General features: G+C 45.8%; 1 protein-coding gene across 5 annotated transcripts in view; it reads left to right on the top strand.

The window, feature by feature from the left end:
* The first annotated feature begins 10,726 nt into the window (after positions 1–10,726).
* Positions 10,727–16,137, top strand: part of NOL4 (nucleolar protein 4) — a 406,127-nt gene continuing 400,716 nt past the window's right edge. For 2 of the 5 annotated variants that reach the window (XM_073679222.1, XM_073679220.1), the window contains exon 1: positions 10,727–11,707. In XM_073679222.1, coding sequence (XP_073535323.1) covers positions 11,453–11,707 — 255 coding nt within the window. In that variant the 5' untranslated portion in view covers positions 10,727–11,452. Of the gene's footprint in view, positions 11,708–11,991; positions 12,206–16,137 lie in introns of those variants that run through there. The other 3 variants (XM_073679224.1, XM_073679223.1, XM_073679225.1) reach the window with 2 other exon arrangements.

The following is a 16,137-nucleotide window of genomic DNA, read 5'->3' as shown; positions in this document are numbered from 1 at the left end:
TGTTGTAGCTGGGTCTTTCTTCACCCGAGGCAAAGATTCAGTTTGCTGCTCATGTCCTATATCCTCGAGCACATTATTTGCACAAGGTCCCTTTAGAGAAAAAAATTAAACTCTTATGGAAAAACATTTGTTGAGCTTGCGAGGCATGCATCTTTCCCTAGTAGCATTGTATTATGCAAATCGTCTAAAAATTAGTGTTAAAGGAGTCCAGGATTTTTGAAAAATTGTTTAATAGCTGAATTTTCTAAAAATAAAATTGCCAATACTAGGTCGTTTAATTACCCTACAGCTCAAGTACCACAGATCCCTGCTAGTCCATTTTCCTGCAGTGATGACATACCAAGCATCCATATGACTGCTGCAGCCAATCACTGGCCTCAGCGGTCCTGTGCAGTACATGCTTGCATCACTGCTAAGAGCTTCTGATTGGCTTCAGCGGTCAATACATATATGACACATCATCACTGCGGTGAGGTAATGTCACAGGTGTGTCAGAAGTGACAGACAGTTGCCTGCAGTTGCTTGCAGGAGATCTCTACGTTTGGCATTACAGACATTTTCTTAGAGGCTGTCTCTAGGACCTAGAGGCTACCTTCCTCTGGCTAATTAATTTCCTGGTCTGGGTGTATAAATACCTGCTGTGTATCAGAGGGAGGTGCCGGCGATATTCATTACTCCATGTGAGACTTCAGCAAGAGCAGTACTTCGTCCTCTCTGGTGTTTGAGGAAGTGTGCGCATTTGTCTGCAGTCGTCTAAAAGCTAAGCGATTTCCCCTGTTTGTCCTTCCTTTTTGTCTTTAGAATTCAGTGGACATCGACTAGTGCTCATCTCCTCCCTTCCCTAGTCTGAGTCTAACGCAAGGGAAAGACAGGGCGAGGAATGCGTGAGGCGATTGGTTAAGAGCCAATATAGGGTCGATAGTTGAGACAGGGTGACACTAGACCAGACTAGGAGGTCTCCACTCCCCCCTTTCCTTAGAGTCTGGGCTTCCTTTCCCTCTTCCCTTTGTGTTGCACTAAGTCTTTCCCACACCTTGAGTGACATTATCACCGGCCGAGCACATTTTGAAAAGGAAAAAAAAAAAAAAAGCAAACTGACACTTTGTTTTTATTTTTCTCTGTGTGTTTTTGGCCGTGGACCTTTTTTTTTTCCTTTCTCCCTTGGTATGGGTTCAGTTGCAGAGCTTGCAGAGCGGCTGCACAGGCTGTCTTTGGAGGTGAATGACCTCTGTGGTGAGGTACAGCAGCAGCAGCAGCGGCTACCGGTCGTTAATGCGGGGGTCTCTGCAGGTAGGCCTGTCCAGCCTGAACCCAAAGTTGACAGGTTTTCAGGAGGTAGGGACAAGTTTTTTGTATTCAAGGAGGCACGCAAACTGTATTTTAAACTTCGTCCTTATTCCTCTGGAAATGAGGGGCAACGAGTTGGAATTGTGATCTCTCTACTTCAGGGAGATCCTCAGTCGTGGGCGTTTTTGTTACCAAAAGACTCGGTTTGTCTCCAGTCTGTGGAGGGTTTCTTTCGGGGCTCTGGCCCTCATTTATGATGACCCTGACCGAGTCGCCTTGGCTGAGTCTAAGCTACGTCGCCTTCAGCAGGGGAATCAGTCAGTGGAAACGTAAAGTTCGGAATTCCGTAGATGGGCAACGGATTCCAAATGGAATGACTCAGCCCTTAGAAGTCAAATTTGTGAGGGGCTTACTGAAAGAATGAAAGATGCCTTGGCAGTATATGAAACCCCTCAGTCCTTGGAGGCTGCCATGTCGTTGGCCATACGTCTTGATAGACGCCTTCGGGATAGATGGATGAGACCACCTTCTCTGGGTCCTTCTTGCAGGGGTTGTGTACCTCTGCCGGGAGAGTGGTCTGGTGGTGAACCAGTATTGGGGGAGGTGGAGGAACCCATGCAGTTAGGGGGTGTATCTCCCCGGAGATATGGAAGAAAAAAGGGGTATGTTTTTTTTGTGGGAAAAAATGACCTTTTGTTGGGACCTTTCCTTCAATTCCTAAACAAAAGGAGACTCGATTAACTCTTGGTAGTCTGGAGTTGGATAAACAAGGGGTGCATTTGTGGCCAAATTGAAGTTCCTGCTTTGTCCTGACAGCAGAGATGGTGCTAGAGAGCAAAACCGAGAACATTTCTGTGTTTGTTGACAGTGGAGCTGGAGTCAGCCTGGTTGATGCTGAGTTTGTGAAGACTCATGGTCTTGCTTACTGTACTTTAGATAAACCTATTTCCATTTTTGCCATTGAATCGGCACCACTTGCACAGAAAGAATTTACTCAGATTGTACATAATGTAAAACTGAGGGCTGAGTCAATTCATTGTGAAATAATCCCTTGCTATGTCCTGGAAGATCTTCGTACACCGATTGTTTTGTTGTTTTGGGTATTCCATGGCTTGTTAAACAAAACCCGTTGGTGGATTGGCAAGCCGGGGAGATTATTGAATGGGGAGATTACTGCCATGAGAACTGTCTGAATGTTTCCATTGCTGCTGTCTCTACGGAAATATTATCTGCTTTTCTTTATAGTTTTGCGGACGTTTTTTCTGAGAGGGGGTGTCAGGATTTGCCTCCTCATCGTGTTTATGACTGTCCTATTAACCTGACCCCAGGAGCTAAACTACCGAAGTCCAGACTGTATAATATTTCTGGCCCTGAGAGACAAGCCATGAAGGATTTCATTGCGGAGAGTCTGGAGAAGGGACATATCAGACCCTCATCTTCGCCCGTGGCGGCAGGGTTCTTCTTTGTGAAGAAAAATATGGCAGTCTACGTCCCTGTTTAGATTTCCGGGAATTAAATCAAGTTACTATCTGCGATCCATACCCTCTTCCTCTGATTCCTGATTTGTTCAGCCAGGTTGTGGGAGCCAAGGTATTCTCCAAGTTGGATTTAAGGGGAGCCTACAACCTAGTTAGAATCAGAGACGGGGACGAATGGAAAACAGCGTTCAATAAGATATTTTTCATCATGTGGTAGGGAGGTTTGTGGTGGTCTATCTGGACGATATTTTGGTTTACTCACCTGAGTTTGAGACACATCGGGGACATGTTAAGCAGGTGCTCCAGATATTAAGGGACAACAAACTTTATGCCAAACTGGAAAATGTGTTTTTGCTGTTCAGTTTTTGGGGTACTTGTTGTTGTCTTCGGGTTTTCGGATGGATCCGGAGAAGATCTGTGCAGTCCTTGATTGGGAACTTCCCGAGAACCTGAAGGCTCTGCAACACTTTCTGGGCTTTACTAATTTTTACCGCAAATTCATCCAAAATTACTCTGTAATTGTGAGACCCCTTACTGACATGACTAAGAAGGGGTCTGATTTTTTCCAAATGGTCGGATGCATCCCTCCAGGCTTTTTCTTCCTTAAAGAATCATTTTGCCACTGCACCTATACTCAGTCAACCCAATGTTTCCCAGCCCTATATTGTGGAGGTTGTTGTGTCGGATGTCGGGGCTGTGTTGTTTCAGGGTCCGTCCCCTGGTAAATGGTGTCCATGTGCCTTCTCTTCTAAAAAATTGTCTTCCGCTGAGAGAAATTATGACGTGGGTAATAGGGAACTCTTGGCGATCAAATTGGCGTTCGAAGAATCCTATTACTGTTATTACTGACCATAAGAACCTGTCATATCTCCAGTAAGCTAAACGTCTCAACCCTAGGCAAGCCAGATGGTAAATGTTTTTTACTAGGTTCAATTTTGTTGTCACTTTTCGTCCAGGGGTCAAAAATGTCAAGGCTGGTGACCATGAGAACCCTGCCCCGATATTACTGAAGGGGGTGGTCATTTCAGCACGTTATCCTGAACTAGGGGGTGAGGTGTTGGAAGCACAGGGGGGCGCCCCTGCCTCCTGCCCTTCAGGAAAGTTATTTGTACCATCTAATCTGTGCCGCAAAGTAATTAAGGAACATCATAACTCTGTGCTTGCTGGGCATCCAGGTGGTAAGACAACTGCGGTCCTCCTCTCTCGTAGTTTTTGGTGGCCAGGGTTGCATCGGGATGTGATTGAACACGTAGGTGCTTGTAGTATTTGTGTGCGTTCTAAGGTTTCACATACCTGTCCGTCTGATACTCTTCTTCCGCTACCTATCCCTAGTAGGCCATCGACACACTTGTCCATGGATTTTATTACTGACCTCCCGGTTTCTGCAGGCAAAGCGGTAGTTTTGGTGTTTGTAGATAGGTTCAGTAAAATGGTTCACTTCGTCGCATTACCTGCACTTCCAAATGCCAAGACACTTGCTCAGGTGTTCATAAATGAGATTGTGAAGCTTCACAGTGTTCCCTCCAATGTGGTGTCAGATCGGGGGACCCAGTTTGTTTCCAAGTTCTGGAAGGCATTCTGTTCTCAACTGGTGATGTACTTGTCCTTTTCCTCTGCTTCCACCCTCAAAGGAATGGTCAGACCGAGTGTGTCAATCAGAATTTGGAGACCTACTTCAGGTGTTTCGTCTCAGAAAACCAGGAGGATTGGGCATCCTACTTACCGCTGGCAGAATTTCCCATTAATAATCATCGTCAAGAATCCACTGGCAGGTCACCGTTCTTTGGTGCATATTGTTATCACCCACAGTTTGGTACCTTTAGTGGGGGAAGAGATTCAGGGGTTCCTGAGGAGGAACGGTTTGCTTAGTTGCTCTCCTCGGTATGTCAGGATGTGCTAAGTAATTTAAAGATCATGGGAGACAGGTATAAACGTATGGTTGACAGAAAACGCTAGCCAGGTCCGGACCTGAATGTGAATGACTTTGTGTGGTTGCCTACAAGGAACAGAAGATTGAAAGTTCCTTCTTGTAAGCTGGGACCTAAGTTTATTGGTAACCGCCATCATTAACCCAGCAGCATTTTGTCTTGAACCTCCACAGGCCCTTAAGGTCCACAATGTGTTCCACAGGTCCTTACTCAAGAAGTATGTGGAACCTTTTGAACCCTCACCTCTACCACCACCCCCTGTAATGGTTGATGGTAATCTGGAGTTCCCGATTTCGAGGATTGTAGATTCTCATCTCCAACGTCATTCTCTACAATACTTGGTGCACTGGAAAGGTTATGGTCCAGAAGAGAGGATGTGTGTTTCTGCATCAGAGGTGAACGCTCCCAGGTTGGTTCGTTCATTTAACGCCTCTGAGAAACCCGGTCCTGAGTGTCCGGAGGCCACTCGTAGAGGGGGGGTACTGTCACGGGTGTGTCAGAAGTGACAGACAGTCGCCCTGCAGTTGGTTGCAGGAGATCTCTACGTTTGGCATTACAGACATCTTCTTAGAGACTGTCTCTAGGACCTAGCAGTTACCTTCCTCTGGCTAATTAACTCCCTAGTCTGGGTGTATAAATACCTGCTGTGTACAGAGGGAGGTGTCAGCGATATTCATTACTCTATGTGAGACTTCAGCAAGAGCAGTACTTCCTCCTCTCTTGTGTTTGAGGACGTGTGCGCATTTGTCTGGAGTTGTCTAAAAGCTAAGCGATTTCCCATTTGTCCTTCCTTTTTGTCTTTAGAGTTCAGTGGACATCGACTAGTTCTCATCTCCTCTCTTCCCTAGCCTGAGTCTAACGCCAAGGAAAGACAGGGCGAGGAACACGTGCGGCGATTGGTTAAGAGCCAACATAGGGTCGATAGTTGGGTGACACTAGACCAGACTAGGAGGTCTCCACTCCCCCCTTTCCCTAGAGCCTGGGCTCCCTTTCCCTCTTCTTTTTGTGTCGCACTAAGTCTTTCCCACACCTTACGTGATAGGTAAACAAAGAGCGGTGACACTGAACATTGGTGTAGACCATACATGTCAAACTCTGGTCCCTGGGCCAAATCTCTCCCGCAGTGTGGTTATATTTGGCCCACGACACCAGAACCACAACCCCTATGTGAGGCCATTATTCTTTATGGAGGACTATGTGGGGCCATTATTCTATATGGAGGACTATGTGGGGCCTATTATTCTGTATGGAGGACTATGTGGGACCCATTATTCTGTATACTGGTTGGCCTGCGGCTTTGTCCAAGTTTTTCATTTTGGCCCTCAGTGTGTTTGAGTTTGACATCCCTGGTGTAGACACTGAGGGTTTATTGTTGTTTTTTTCCTTTCTTTTCTCACATATTATGTTTATTTCTTTTTTTATTCCTGGTCAATCCCTTTAACAGCATGGTGGGGTGTAGTATAATGCATATATACTGTTCTCCTTTAAATCCTGAAAGACCGTGGAAATCTACTTAAAAAAAAAAAAGGAATTTTCATGCACTGTTAGTGGGTCTTCATGCTTCCTCGGTATGGCCTCCCACCAAGCCAGACAACTGGATCATTTTCAAAAGGAACCGAGGCCTTGAACTAATATTGTTTTGTGAAAAATTTTTTTTATTCCATTCTTAAAAACCCATGACAACAGACATACATGGAAAAGGCAAGGGAAATCCATACAGAGGAGATTTATCAGTACTGCCAATACCAATTATTCTGAGTAACATCGGAATAAAATATCACTATCATTATTTCTGATAAATACATTTATTGGGATTTTTTAACCTAAGACTAATTGCAACAGCTTCCTTTACAAAACCAATTTTAGAAGACAAAATTATGTTATTAGACACAGATAATAATCATATAAGTGACCCAGTGACTCACATTGCCCCTTTTGTTAGCAGAGGCATAGCTATCTGACTTTCTGTAAGGGTGCTTTCACATTGCGTTTTGCCCACGTTCGATGGTTTCATCAGGGCTTACATCTGAACCGTATGCACCGTCATAGCCATAGACTATAATGGTGCTGACAGAGTGAACATGAGCTCTGCTGTGCATCATTTTTGGGCGTATAGATTATAGACTGCATCTATAATGCTACCGTCCCATATCGCTGCTTCCATTTGCCTCCAAACTCCTTGAGCAACATGTTCACGCTGAACTTTCCTCTCACCTCTCATCTAACTCTCTCTTCGACAACCGACAATCTGGCTTCCGCCCCCACCATTCCACTGAATCTGCCCTTACCAAAATTACTAATGACTTACTTACAGCCAAAGCTAATAGACAATTCTCTGTACTCCTTCTTCTTCACCTGTCCTCTGCCTTTGACACAGTTGACCACTGCCTCCTACAACAGATCCTCTCTTCCTTTGGCGTCAAAAACCTTGCCCTATCCTGGATCTCCTCATACCTTTCTTACCGCACATTTAGCGCCTCCCACACTACCTCCTCATCCCGCCCTCTCTCTGTTGGAGTCCCTCAAGGCTGTGTCCTAGGACCCCTACTCTTCTCCATCTATACCCTTGGCCTAGGACAGCTCATAAAATCCCATGGCTCCCAGTACCATCTGTACGCTAATGACACTCAGATCTACCTCTCTGGCCCAGACGTCACCTCTCTGCTGTCCCAGAATGTCTATCAACTATATCCTCCTTCTTCTCCTCTCGCTTCCTCAAGCTCAATGTGGACAAAACTGAACTAATCATCTTTCCCCCATCTCGCATATCTTTGTCACCTGATCTTTCTATCACAATAAATGACATCACACTTTTCCCTGTACTGGCAATCCGCTGCCTCAGAGTAACCCTTGACTCTGCTCTGTCCTTCAAACCGCACATCCAAGCTCTCGCCACCTCCTGTTGCCTCCAGATCAAAAATATTTCCAGAATCCGTCCTTTCCTCAACCCCCAATCTATTAAACGGCTTGTGCATGCCCTTTGTAAATCCCTTCACTGGCTCCCAATTGCCCAGCGTATTCAGTTCAAACTACTAACACTGACCTACAAAGCCATCCATAACCCTTCTACTCCATACATCTCTGAACTAATCTCCCGATATATTCCCTCACGGAATCTCTGGTCCTCCCAAGACCTCCTTCTCTCCTCCGCACTTATTGGTTCCACACCCAATCGCCTCCAAGATTTCTCCCGAATATCCCCCGTCCTATGGAATTCTGTGCCTCAATATGTCCGATTAGCCTCCACATTTGGATCCTTCATACGGAACCTGAAAACACATCTCTTTAAACAAGCTTATAGCCTGCCATGACCTTGCTTGCTGCCACCTCAATAACACCGGAGCTACTGTCTCCTTCCCCGTTCCTGTAGAATGTAAGCCCGCAAAGGAAGGGTCCTCTCCCCTCTGTACCAGTCTATCATTGTTAGTTCATTTACTGTAAGTGATATCTGTATTTGGTATGAAACCCCTTCTTATGTACAGCATTATGGAATTAATGGCGCTAATTGAATAAATAATAATAATCTGAGTGTGCACCTCCAGCACGCGTATACGCCCAAAAATGATGCATGTCAGAGCACACGTTCACTGTGTCTGCACCATTATTGTCTATGGCCCCGTCATGCATACGCTTGAATCACATTTTGCGGGGGGGATTCGGACATGAGCCCCGACAGGACCAACGCATGTGGGCAAAATGTAATGGGAAAGCACCCCTAGGCTGAGTTCACACGAGTGTATAAATATTTGTCTTAGTTCATCCAGAAAAAACGGACGATTTTCACCTGAACTGTCCTCTGTATGCATCCGTTTTTATACGTCACCAACTATTAACGTTTACAAGTCCAAATAAAGTTTCCTATATTAATAACGGCAATTATCTGTAAAAATTAGATGCTAAATGGATGATCTGTATGGGATCTGATTTTTTTCCGCCCCCCTAGACTTGAATAGGTATGTCTTATACATTTAATACTAGGACCCAGGAGTTTAAAGTTATCACAATGTTTGTAAGATACAATTTTAAGGGGTTATCCAGGATTTTTATTATTTTTTTTATTTTTGCGTATGAGGCTAAGAACTTACATGCAGGTAGTTGGCTGTTCTGCTCAATCACGATTTCTTCCGGCTCAAAGTGGTCACGGAGAGCTGCTGATGGTGTTTCTCCTGCTACATCATGTTGCCTGATTTATAACGGAGAAAAAAATGGAGCCTTAAATTGCTTAGAACAATTATCAAAATTTTTATTACATATAAAAATGAAAATCAATTACAAAAAAACCCACATAACATTAATACATGAAGATGTGATAAACACAGACCTCAGGCTGTAAGTTACCAGTGGCACCAATTATACAGATATTCCCCTATGATGAAGTGGTCACTTATACAAACGTGCGTAGGGGACGTGGGCAATCCTTTCACCAGGCTGACAGTTCCATTGGTGTCCATCCTTAATCTCTGGGTATGTCTATGAGTCCGACTATTTAGGATATACTTTCCCCTGAGCCTGTTGATAGTTATTAGGATAGGTTTCAACATTTGTAATAGGTACTATACCTCTCTCTTTTGTTCAGGGTAAGATCTATGGACGCATTGGATATTATTAATATGTATTATGTATAGGAATGCCATTGTGGCACAATCTGTATTTATCAAGACATATATGTAATTGGTGGCACTGGTAACTTACAGCCTGAGGTCTGTGTTTATCACATCTTCATGTATTAATGTTATGTGGGTGTTTTTTATAATTGATTTTAATTTTTATATGTAATAAAAATTTTGATAATTATTCTAAGCAATTTAAGGCTCCATTTTTTTCTCTGTTATAAATTATTGCATGTATATGGAGTTGCTTTGGGGGACAAAGGGGGCATTGTTCCCATTTTGGAACCTCTAATTATGGTGTTATTGATCCCAATGGGGTGTTGTATAATAATCATGTTGTCTGAGCAGCATCTTCTCTTCCGCTCTGCTCTGTTGATGAGGCATCTCTGCTGATTTGATGCTGACAGTCGGTTCCACACTGCCTAACTGTGGAGAGCCAGCTGAGGTTGCAAGTCACACCTCATCGACAGAGCAGAGCGGAGGAGGAAGAGCTGCTCTGTTGAGAGGTGGAATGAAGCAGGGGAATAGCCGGCTGAGATTGTCACCATAAAGTACAGGTTTGTAGTTAGCAACAGCTTGTTAGTTCTTAGCTCTATACAAAAAAAATAATAAAAGTCCTGGACAATCCCTTTAAATAGGACTCAGCGTCCTAAAGGGATTTTTCAACTTCTACATGAGGACAAAGCTCTCCTACCTTCTTCTTGCGCTTCTAGTTGATTGAGTTTGGACAAGTGGCACGATTGTGAACCAGGGGCGGACATGTCATTGGTGCAACCTGTGCCCAACAGGGGCACCAGAAGTCAGGGGGCCCACTTCTACCCCCAAAGCAGGTGGCATTGTACATCATGATGAGCTAGCTATTCGGCTGCAAAGGGCCGATATATTGTTATTGTACAGGGGCCCTCTTCTGTGTCCTGAACTGAACCTTCTGTAATGCTGCAGGCAGAGGTAATGTTACCTCTGCAGTACAGTGAGTGCACCAGCACAGAAACCGGCTCACCAGCGATCCAACCAGCTTCAAGGCAGCGCTTACAAGCCTATAGAAAATAGCTTGCAAGCACTGCACTCCTTAACTAGGAGATTGTCCTCCTCTGATAGATTGCAATGGTGGCTGGTAACCTAGACAATAAGCAACACACTAAATGAATAATCCCTCCATCTTTCGAGAATGGAAAGGCTCTTTAATAAGAGGTTAATTGCAAACTGCTTGTTTTTTTAAGCACTTTGCAATTTTACATTTTTATAATGATGAGAATGTCTCTTTAAGCATCTTAAATCGACGTGACACCTCTGCAGTCAGTGTGAAGGCCACTTTGCTCCACGCTCGTCCCATAGATGGACCTGCCGGTGTCGGTACTAGCCAAGACTGGAGCCCTGGATGCAGCCGCAGTGCGCTCAGTGTCCAGTAGGTGGCAGCAGCACACCTGTAAACCAGCCAGCAGCCATTTAAAGAACACAAGGAGAAGTGCGAGCTGTCAGTCCCGGGCCGGCTCCAGCCGCCGCTACAGCTGCCCGTAGAGCACCGAGCAGGGAGCGGGCGGCATAAGCCATTTTGCCAGTGCTGGGACCAGCTCCTTCCGAGGGCTCTGATCACTCGCCGTCTCCTGCAGGTACCGAGAAGACGCAGGCAGCGGCGGGGGCAGTGGGGTCCTGCCTGCCCCCATCCCATTCATCAGCGGAGCTGCACCCCGCTCACACAGCGCGGCTTCCAGCCTGCAGCAGACAATAGTCCGGATAGATCTGGGTGCATAGAGGGTGCGGGGCCTCCCGGGACTCCTGCCTGCGGGCACAGGGGGCAGCCACAGAGCTGTCCTGTAGGGACTGCTGCACACAGAGCGGCGAGGATGGCACGGTGATGCCCGCCACGAGTTGCCAGGCTCGGGGCAGACAGGAAGTTTCCTAGATGCCAGCAGCGGCCCCGGAGCGACGGGCGCTGTAGAGGCTGGCACCGGCGGAGGCTGGCACCCTGGAGCAGGTAGCGGCTGGTCCTGCCCTCTGGGGGTAGCACTGGGATAGCCCAGCCTGCTGCTGAGCACGTAGGAGAACAACAAAAACATCGGAGACTTGTCTGTGCCCCCTCCCCCCACACACCCAGCCAGCACGCGCGGCCGTCACTGCTGCTCCGGGACCCTGTCATTGTGCCAGCACCATGGACAGCGACCGGGACATGTACCGCCACTTCCAGGACTGGTGCCTCAGGACTTACGGGGACTCGGGGAAGACCAAGACCGTCACCCGCAAGAAATACGAGCGGATCGTGCAGCTGCTCAATGGCTCCGAGTCCAGCTCACAGGATAACGCCAAATTTAAATTTTGGGTGAAATCTAAAGGCTTTCAGCTGGGCACTGCGGAGGAGGGCAGCCCGGGGGACAAGCAGGTGCTCTACGTGCCCGTGAAGACCACGGTAAGTGGCCCGTGTGCCGGCGGCCGGGCAGGATGCCACCCCGGGTAGAGAGGAGCAGGGTGCAGAGGGAGGGGGTCGGCACTGCACCTCTCTTTGTTTTCCCCGTGCCCTGTGTCATTGGCCATTGTGACATACTGCAATGTGTCACCGGCACACTATGCCGTGCCCTGATGGCACAGCCTGATGCCACTGCCTGCCCCCCTGATGCCACTGCCTGCCCCCCAGCAGCACGGAGGACCTGGCATCATCTGACGCGAGCACCGGCCTCCTCCAGCAGCAGGAGATGGCTGGGACTGGCGCCGTGCCAGCAGTGGCGCTGGCCCTTTTACTGGGGGGCTTTCCCTGCCTCATTGTCAGGCAGCAGCCGGCACACACTGGTGAGGATGGTGGGTGATCAGAGAGTCAGCCGGCATCAGAAGACATGTCTGTGTGCCACTGCTGCCCCTTACAAAGCTCTGCCAGCACCTGGTGGCACAGGAGCCCAGCTGGGAGCCACAAGTAGGTGTCACCTTCACTTCTATGGTGTTACTGGTTATGGGGGAGAGGAGGCTGCAAACAATTAGGGAAAGTGGCATCTAAGTAGGGTCATCAGTGGATAGATAGGAGATAAATGGATGAGCTGTACATAGCCGGGGATCTCAGGGGTCATGTACCTGTTCTCTATATACTGTATAGGAATTGTATATAGTCATATTTCTGTAGACCAAAGCTCCATCTTTACCATTGTAGGAAGTACAAAATGAATTTAAAAAAAAAGTGTCAATGAAGTGTTCAGAAGAGTTTGCCATCCAATTATCACCTTTAATTTTCCCCATCCATGAGATCTATGGTTCCTGCATTTATACCCTGCCCTGTATACAGACAGCTGTAGTGTATTCAGGCACCAGATCCGAGCGTGCTACTGTGTAAGGAAGCAACGTGAGCGTGTACCCTACAGTGAGAAACTAGTAATAGTGCATGGAAATAACATGGGGGACTTAGATAACGCTATATTAATCAAAAAGCATAAAGCCGTCCCAAGGTGCACCCATGAGTATCTCATCACTTCCCATAGATGGGTGCCTCAGTCTGGCCCTGTCCTGCTCTGCCCTTATTCACATTAACGTTGATTGACACATGGAGAGGTTTTAATACTAGAGACAGGTTAGGACCGTCCCGGTGGGTACACCTTGTCGTGGTAGTACGGCTTTTATGCTTTTTTTTTTAATGAAAATAGCGTTAACTAAGTACCCTACGTTATTTACATGTACTATCACTATTTACTTACTGTCGGTTTATGCTCATTTTGTTTTTCTCTTTTTTGTCTGTGAAATGGCCCCAGTGTGAATATGCTCTTACACTTTGCACATATAGCAGCTTTACTGGATGTATGTGATCTGCGTGGTAGGAAGCATGGGTTCATCAGGATTAGTGTGTGATCTGTCACTGGAGGTTACTGGGAGACCCAACTAGTGCCCATTACTAATGATTGCATTCAGGGTCGGACTGGGGTGCCAAGCACACACCAGAAACCAAATCCAGGCCCCACTTTTCAGCTACTTGCAAGTGTGACATTATCCTCAATCATAAATTTATATAACAGTGGACTGGGTAGATCGGTAAATGAATAAGATGCCTCCTTTGTCTGTACATAGTGATTCAAGTATACTGTGCCAAGTACTGCACATATAAGAGGGTGGTGGCCCACCGGAGGATTCCACTGTTCTCCTGTGGGCCAGTCCAAGCCTGATTGCCGCCATTCTCCTCTTTGTAGTCACTCATCCCCTCATATACGGATTTGTCCATGTGTGATGCAATAGATGTCTTCCAGTCTGCAGTGATGTGAACAGTCTTTATGTTGTGTGTCTTTATTGTTATACTTACTTTTCAGTAAGTAGCTGTCATCAAGACCTCAGTGCCCGACCAACAAGAGGTTGGCACATCATCAGAGGGTGACAATGCAGATCCTACTCACTGGAGGAAACAGCACAATACACGTGTGTGAATAGAACTGTAAAAATTGGATTGAAAAGTGGTCTGGAGGGTGGTCCTGAAAGACCAGCATGCATAATATATGGTGGAACTGAAATCCGGGGCAGGAAATCAGCTGTGGATAGGAGATAAGGGGGGAGGTTTTATGACAACGCCTAATGGCAGCCAGAATAGTTCTCACCCAAGTAAGAGAAGTGTCTGCAGGACAAGAGGACAAGATGGGGATTTTTAAAAATATTTTTTAAATATTTTGCAGTGAGATTCTGTGTAATATGTTATATGTATAGACCTTTATTAGTGCCACAGTTAATGTCGGCGCTGATCTGAGCACGGTTTTGTAATTTTTATATTGTAAGAAAAAGGAACTGATCTGTTGTAAAACTGATGTAACAGCAAATGTATCTGTTTTTTTAACATCTACGTTGCATCCATTTTTATTTAACAGATGTGCTATTTTAATGACGTAGGAAGGAGTGTCAGGACATCACGTCACTTGGTTTTTGGAGAAAAATAAATAAATAAGAAGGATGAAAAAATGATAGGCTGTAATGTTATAAAGAATAGTTCTGTTTTTTTTTAGAGGATAAAAAAAGTGCAATACGCTACATTTTTTCCATCCTGTAAAAAAAAAAAACCTCCGCTCGAAACAGACATGTACACAAACATATGTCAGACGGATACCAATGTGACGTTTATTCCCATTATATTCTACGTCAATAAAAAGAAAACCATAGAAATCCATTTTTTATAGTACAAATGAATATGTCAAGTAGACCACAAAAACGTGGTGTGAAACAGGCCTTCTTCTGCTTCTGCTGGGACTCTTCTGCCTCTAATCCAGCTCTTCCATGGAGCAGGTCTTGTGATTTCCCCATTGCCTGCCGCCTTCTGGCATCAGTGCATGACCTTTTGTTCTACCTCCTCTCTTTCTCAGTAACAACTTCCTTGTGGAAATATCCGACATTATTGAAAAGTGTCTGTTATGTTCTACCTCCCCTTCACTTCTGCATGCTGCAAATACACTCGTTTTAGCTGCCTACTAAGAAGGCTCTATCTAGTCTGCAGCAGCTTCAGTAATGGGAACCTTGGAACTGAATGGAAAATGAACCCGAGGATAAGAACAGAGAGTTTTATCTCTAGGAGTTCTGTTGCTATTTATATATTTTATTCTAACATTGTATATATATATATTTTTGTCTCACAGCCGAGAGAGTAAGCTTAGATAAAGGGCAAAACTATCCCATCTTCCTGATGGAGGCCTGCATCTGCAGAAAGGCCACATAGGCCTAGACCCACCACGGCATGATCGCACAGGACAGAACATACAACCACAGGCTGAACTGCAGATAAATTATTTCTAATTATTTAGTACCTCCATAACAGCCCAATGCTGAAAATTAAATTAGGCTCCTATGGGATGGATTGGCAAAGTAAATGTAGTCTAGTGAGGGGTAAGATGGAAATATCGGCTGGAATGATTATCTTCTGCCCTTGGTTAGACCTTTTGGCTTCCACTAAAAATGTTTGGGATCCTAGAACAGATAGCAAAAGAGAGATGGTAAAAAGCATTTTCCCCTAAGATAAAATGTTTTTAAGCCATTACGTAGTTATATTTATTTTCCTCTCATTGGTTTTTCATACATGACAACCGCTAATGGCTGTCATTACAGGTCCCAAAAGACATGTCATCCAGGTTTCCCAGACCTCTGAATAGGAAATCCACTGCGCCATTATCACTGCATAGCAGAGCAGATCTACTATTCAGGAGTCCGGGAAAGCCAGGTGACTGCCAACATGAGGCAGATGACGGCCAACAAGAAGCAGGTGACGGCCAATATGGGGCACATGATGGGCAACATGGGGTAGGTGACTGCCAACATTGGGCAGATGACGGCCAACATGGGGCAGGTGATGGCCAACATGGGGGAGATGACGCCCAACATGGGGGAGATGACGGCCAATATGGGGCACATGATGGGCAACATGGGGCAGGTGACTGCCAACATTGTGACAGCCAACGTGGGGCAGATGACGGACAACGTGGGGCAGGTGACGGCCAACGTGGGGCAGGTGACGGCCAATGTCGGGCAGGTGACGGCCAACATGGGGCAGGTGACGGCCAACATGGGGCAGGTGACGGCCAACAAGTGGAAGATGACGACCAACAAGGGGCAGGTGACGGCCAACATGGGAAAATATAGTTGACATTTACAAGTGATGATTTTGAAGTTTTACCCACTCAACATAGAGGACATTTTAAGGACATTCATTTATAATTAATTCTTCAGTCATATGCTAAAAAGGGGAAACATGTAAAATAAGCACATATACAGTTAGGTCCATATATATTTGGACAGAGACAACATTTTTCTAATTTTGGTTCTAGACATTACCACAATGAATTTTAAACAAAACAATTCAGATGCAGTTGAAGTTCAGACTTTCAGCTTTCATTTGAG

The sequence above is a fragment of the Phyllobates terribilis genome, unplaced genomic scaffold (genome assembly GCF_046119375.1).
Source record: "Phyllobates terribilis strain yellow unplaced genomic scaffold, ASM4611937v1 Scaffold_4__5_contigs__length_816908805, whole genome shotgun sequence".
Classification (NCBI taxonomy): Eukaryota; Metazoa; Chordata; class Amphibia; order Anura; family Dendrobatidae; genus Phyllobates; species Phyllobates terribilis.
Note: the sequence above shows the minus strand (reverse complement) of the source record. Positions and strands in the feature narration are given on the sequence as shown.